Here is a 6,000-nt window from a genome sequence, read left to right on the forward strand (position 1 = left end):
TCCCAGGTGGAAAAATCCAGGATGGGGATGTTTGGATAGGCAGGAATGTCAGGGAAAAAAGGAATGTTTGGAATCCTGGGAACAAATCCGCTCCTGGAGCAGGGAATGGAGGAATCCGGCCACAGATTCCGAGGAGAAGGAGCTCCCAAATGATCCAGAAAGAAATTCTAGAAAGCCGGGATAAAAAAAATCCGGGATAAAAAAAAACCCCAAAAACGGGAGACGGGGATGAGAGCCAAGATATTTTGTGGAGCGTTGACCTCATTTCACATCCCAAAGAAACGAAAACCTCGGGAGAGAGGGAAGCTGGGAAAGGCCATGGAATGATGGGAAAGGGAAAGGGGGAAGGGCATCGGAGCACCCTGGAATCAGAGGGAATTTTGGGAACTTTGGATTCCCAGCAAGAAATTCCAGGATCCGGAAGAGTCCTGGATGCAGAGGAAGTGTTGGAGAGGATGGGATGGATTTTCCTCTAAATTTTCCTGGATTTTGCATAGCAGAGCCCCAGTCTGAGGGTTTTTGGGAATGGGAACACCGGGATAAATTGGAGAATCCCATTCCACGGTTTAGGATAAAAATCCGGAAAAGGAACAAAAATAAATGGACAGAAAAATATTCCATGAAATGGGAACTCTCCGGAAAAACGGGGGGAGAGCCGGGAGTGGCTCCTGCTGGAGCATCTCAATCCCGAGGAAGCGAAAAATCTGGGAGAGAAGATTCCAAGCAATGGATGGAACCTCAAAACTCTGACGAAAAGAAAGGAATAAAATAAATTTTGGGAATATTCCAACCGGCTCAGGCTGAAATGGGAATTTTAGGAGAGGTTATCCAGGAGATTTGGGAGCCAGAGAGATTTTCCTGCTGGGAATCTGAAAGTTCCCCCCTTTGGTCACTGTCCCAAAGAAGCGACCAAAAGCTCCAGGTTTTCCTTGGAATTCTGAGGGCAGGAAGCCTCAAATTCCTCCTTTTCTTTGGAGCTTCTGGAGCATCCAAACTTTTTACCCTTGTCAAGGAAAACATTGGGAAACAAGAAAATCTTTGGGAAAGAAGGATGGGAATAAAATCCACCTTTCCTGCCAGGGTAAAAATCAGGATAGAAGGAAGTCCTGGAAGGGAAATGTCTGGGATGGGGATGATTCCAAAGGCCCCAGCACCAGGAAAAAATTGGGGAAAAACTGGGAGAGAGAAGGGGGAAAAGGGGGGAAAAGAGGAGGGGAGAAGGGGGGAAAAAAAATTGGAAAAACTGGGGGGAAAATTTGGAGAACCTGGGGAGAAAAGGGGGAAATTGCCCTGCCTGAATCCTTTGGTCTTCCCAGCTGGAAAAAGAATTCTGGGAAGTGCCTGGAAGCTTTCCCATGATTCCCAACCCTGGTTCTGCTTCCATGAAAATTTGGGGCTGGATTTTGCTGCCTTTGCCCCAGAGTTTTCTGATTCCCAGGAAGAATATCCCAGTTTTTCTTGGGCTGTCAGGAAAATCCAGCTTTTTTTCCCCTGGCTTCCGGCACTGCCAGAGCTCGGGGTGGAATTCCTGGAGAGGGAATATTGAGCTGAACAAGGAAAACTTTCCAAAGGATAAAGAAATTTTGGGGAAAAAACTCTGGGAAGCAGCAGGGTGGGCTTGAATTCCTGGGAATCCAAGGGAATGCTGCCAGCTCCCAGATTCTGTCACTGGCTTCAGGGAAAATCCCGGGATTTGGATGGGAAGGCCGGGAATGCTGGGGATGAACAGAAGCTCAGTCATCCTGGAACATTCCTGCCTTCCCACAAAATTGTTTCCCAAAAAAAAAAAAACATTCCTGCTCTCCCAAAATTGTTTCCTCAAGCTCCGGAGGGGGCTTTGCTACAGCAGGACCTTGTGCTTCCGAATTCCCACAAAATCCCTGGATCCAGAAACATCCAGGGACAGAAACTCCCCAGGGTGGAAATCTCTGAGGGAAAATTCATGGCCAGAAAAATCCATGGATAGGGGAAAAAAAACAAACCGTGAGAGAAGAGAGGAAACCAGGGAATGTTTCATCCCAGGGAGCAAATTCAGGGATCATTTCCACACATCCCAAGGCAGAATTCCCAAACCCCGCTTCCGCGATCCCCCCTTTATGGACCAGCACCGTGTCCATGGGGGAATTTCCCGGGAATCCGGCGAATCCCAGGATTTTTCCAGCATCCCATTCCAGAGCCACATCCATGCCTCCATCCACACATGGATCCAATTATTTCAGGAAAAGCGGCTCGGCCGCGGCTCCCTTGAAAGGATCCCGCGGCTGAAAAGGGGGGAAAAAAAAAAATCCCAAAAAAAGCGCCAATCCCATAAAAACCCCGAGCAGGCTGGCGCGTTTTCCAGCAGGAAGTTTGGGAATGTTTGCAGCTGGAGGAGGCGCGAGCCGGTGGCCGAGCTCCTGGCGGTGGGGAAAAGCGCTTTTTTTTTTTCCCGATATTTTTTTTCCCGATATTTTTTTCCCGATTTTTTCTTTTCCCGTTTCCACCCCTCATTTCGGCGGCTCCCGTGGCGGGCGGGTTCCAGATGGGATTAAAGCAGGAATGGGGAGTCGCTTTTCCCAAGAGGAAAACCCCGGGGAAAAAAAAAAACAAAACCAAACAGAAAAATCCATCCCGGCCCCCCCGGAGCAGAACGGGAGAAGCCGCAGGATCAGCTCCTGGAATTAAACTCCGCCTAAAGCCTCTCCTAAATTTAACCCCGAGCATTCCCCGTTTTCCAACGGGACAAACCTCGGAACAGCTGGATTTCGGGAAAAGGGAGCTTTCCGTCCCCCCAGTATTCCGATCCTTCGGGATTATCCCGATTAATCCCGCTCCAAGGCCGAGGAGGGATCGGGAGCTTCCCGGGAATTCCAGGATCTCCATCCCTTTCCAGCAGCCTCCAGCTCCCACCCGCTCCCGGGCAAAACTTTTCCAAGAGCCGCCTGAAGGTTTTTCCAGCACTTTTTCCAAGCCATTCCCGTTTTTTTTTGGGGGGGGGATTGGGACGGGCACTCACCGGGCAGGAGGCAGAGGGAGCAGGCCAGGAGAATCCCGCTGGGAATATCCATGGAATCGCCGGCTGCCCCAGTCCCCGCTCCCGAGCATCGGCGGGACTGGGAGCTCCGATCCCAGATCCCTTCCCTTATCCCAAACTTTTCCCGGCTCCCTGACAGCGGGAGAGCGCTGGGAGGGAGTGGGAGGGACCAGGGAGCGGGGAGGAGGGAAAGGATGGGAATGGGGCCGGCCCTTTCCAGCCGGGACACCCTTTAGGGAGCGGAGTCCAGGTGGGAATTCCAGCCTGGAATCAGCTGTGCCAGCCGGGAATGCCCACCTGGAATCAGCTGGGTCAGCCGGGAATTCGAGCCTGGAATCAGCTGTGCCAGTCATGAGTTCCAGCCTGGAATCGGCTGTGCCAGCCGGGAATGCCCACCTGGAATCGGCTGTGCCAGCCGGGAATTCCAGCCTGGAATCGGCTGTGCCAGCCGGGAATTCTGCTCTGGAATCGGGGCTGTGCCAGTCGGCAATTCCCACTTGGAATCCTGGGATGAGGCACGGCAGGAAAGGATGGGAATGGGGACAGCCACCTCCAGGCCGTGCCACCCTTTAGGGAGCGGATTCCAGCTGGGAATTCCAACCTAGAATCGGGGCTGCGACAGCCGGGAATTCCAGCCGGGAATCCCGGGCCTCTCCCGGCGGGATCCCACAGGGATGGGGAGGGTTCGCCTCCTCTGGGAAAAGAGGGGAGAGAGAGGAGAGGGAAAAACTGGGGGAAAAGGGGATAAAAACCTGGGAAGAAAAGTGAGGGGAAACTGGGAAGAAAATAAGGGAAAAACTGAGAAGAAAGGGAGGGAAAATCTGGGAGAGACAGGAGAAAATTTGGGAGAGGTGGGGGGGGGGGGGGGAACTGGGGGAAAATAAAAAACTGGGAGAGGGGAGGAGAAAACAGGGAATGTTTCATCCCAGGGAGCGAGTTCAGCTGGATGCAGATCTGGGAATGACATCAACCATTCCCAAAGGGAAGATCCCGTGTTTTTTCCCAGATTAAAATCCTTGGATGACTCCTCAAAAAACTCTGGAGAAGGAGGAGGCTGCTCCGGCCGTGTGCTCCCGGCTGACCCCTGGATCCAGGAAAAGCTTTTGTTTGTCTGGAAAAACCTCTGGATAGCAGGAATTCCTCGTGGGATCATGGAATGGGGAGCTCATCCCATTCGAATCCCTCTCCATGGGCGGGAATGGCACCCACAAATCCCCGGATCCAAATCCCAGCTCCTCCAAATCCCACAGGATTTTGTGCTTCCATCTCACCGCACTGCCGACCTTCCCTCCCTATTTTTCGGGATCATCCCAGGAGGTTTTTCCGGATTTTTCCAGGCTCCAGCTGTTCCCGCAGCAGCTCCTTGATCCTGACCTGTGGGAGGCATCTGGCCTTGGATGCGGCTGCCTCGGGAGTTTGGGAAGAACCAGGCTGGAAACCAGGAATGTAAACACAGGCCGGGAACGACAACACATTCCCAAATTCCCAGATTTCAGTGCAGGAGGAGCTGGGGAGGGGGGGGCACGCAGGGATTTTATCCCGCTCCAGAGGCTTTTCCCACTTCCTGGGGAAAGGTGGATGCTCAGGAACGGCAAACCCCACTCCAGAGCTGGATTTGGGATTGGGATTTGTCCCTCTGGATACCCGGGAGCAGCTCCAAGCCGGAGCACGTGGATCCCTCATTCCTGATCCAGCGGCTCCGCTGAGCTCAGTGCTCCGGAGAATTGCTCCAAAAAAAAAAAAGTTGGAAGCAGAATTCCAGCCTCTCCCACAGCATCAGCTCTTCCCAGAGCCAGGAAAACAGGGAAGCAGAATTCCAGCCTCTTCCACACAGGAAAACAGGGATCAGCCCCCCCCCTTCACCAGATACTGGGATGGATCCTAGGATTATCCTCCCAAAATTCTGGGATGGATCCTTGGATCTGATCCCCAAAATTCTGGGGTGAGCCCTGGGATCTGCTCCCAAAGTTCTGTGAAGGATTCTGGATGTGGCTCCCCTAAAATGTTGGGGACGGACCTTGGGATTTCCCCATCAAAATTTCCCTGGGGTGAATCCAGGGATCAGCCTCCCAGTTATTCTGGGATGGATCTGGGATCTGTCCCAAAATGCTGTGGTGATCTCTGGGATCAGCCCCCAGAATTCCGGAATGGCTCCCGGAAAACGGGGTGGGAATGGCAGATGGGCTGGGGGGGGGTGCAAATCTTGGGAATTCTGGTGGGAATGAGGAGCTCTGGGTGGGGGCTCCCATCCCGGCCCTTTCCAAGCCCTGCTCCCATCCCTGGGAATTGTGGGAATCCTTGGCTCAGCGGGAGGCACTGGGGGGTCCTGGTCCCCTCCCTGCCATCCCAAGGAAATTTGGGAATGCTCCTGGAGTGAGGGGAAAACCAGGAGCCGAGCCAAAGGTGTCGGGTTTGCCTTTAAAATTCCCGGTGGAGCCAAGTGCCGAACTCATCCATCAAACATCGGATCCAGGCATGGAAAACGCTCCTCCAATTCCCTGGGCTGGCTTCCAACAGGATTCCTGCCAGGAGCCCTTTCCATGCTCCCCTCCGGCTGTTTTCCGAGCTGCCACCAGATCCCACAGTTTCCAAATCCAGCTTTTCCCCGGCACGACGGGAACGGGGCAACCGTAAATTCCCTTTTCATGGAATTCCATATCCATGCAGGAGCCTGGGAAGCCCCAGGATGAGGAGGGGTGGGAGAGGAGTCTCCCAGTGGGAATTCCAGGATTCCCAGTGGGAGACTCTGTGCTGCCCTCGTTCCCATTCCAGGGACCCCGCTCCCTATAGGAGATGAATTATGGGGTTTGAAAACTCTGGGAATTTCCTGGAAGCTCCCACGGCTCAGGGAGTCCACGGGATCCAAAGGCTGTTGGATTGGGATATCCCCCATAAACCTGAATGTTGGCACAGGATTTATCCCAAAATTTTTTCCCACTTTTCCCCCTCTGATTCCTTGAGCTTTATCCATGGGCATGGGAAAGAGA

At 53.2% G+C, this 6,000-nt stretch overlaps 1 protein-coding gene across 1 annotated transcript in view; it reads right to left on the minus strand.

Annotated features, from left to right (window-relative positions):
- The window catches only part of ITGA11 (integrin subunit alpha 11), a 38,991-nt gene extending 34,254 nt beyond the window's left edge, over positions 1-4,737 (minus strand). The window contains exon 1 of the mRNA XM_036389975.2: positions 2,996-4,737. Within this exon, the coding sequence (XP_036245868.1) occupies positions 2,996-3,047 (52 nt within the window). The 5' untranslated portion in view covers positions 3,048-4,737. The remainder of the gene's footprint in view (positions 1-2,995) is intronic.
- Positions 4,738-6,000: the final 1,263 nt, after the last annotated feature.

Source organism: Molothrus ater, chromosome 13 (assembly GCF_012460135.2).
Source record: "Molothrus ater isolate BHLD 08-10-18 breed brown headed cowbird chromosome 13, BPBGC_Mater_1.1, whole genome shotgun sequence".
Lineage (NCBI taxonomy): Eukaryota > Metazoa > Chordata > Aves > Passeriformes > Icteridae > Molothrus > Molothrus ater.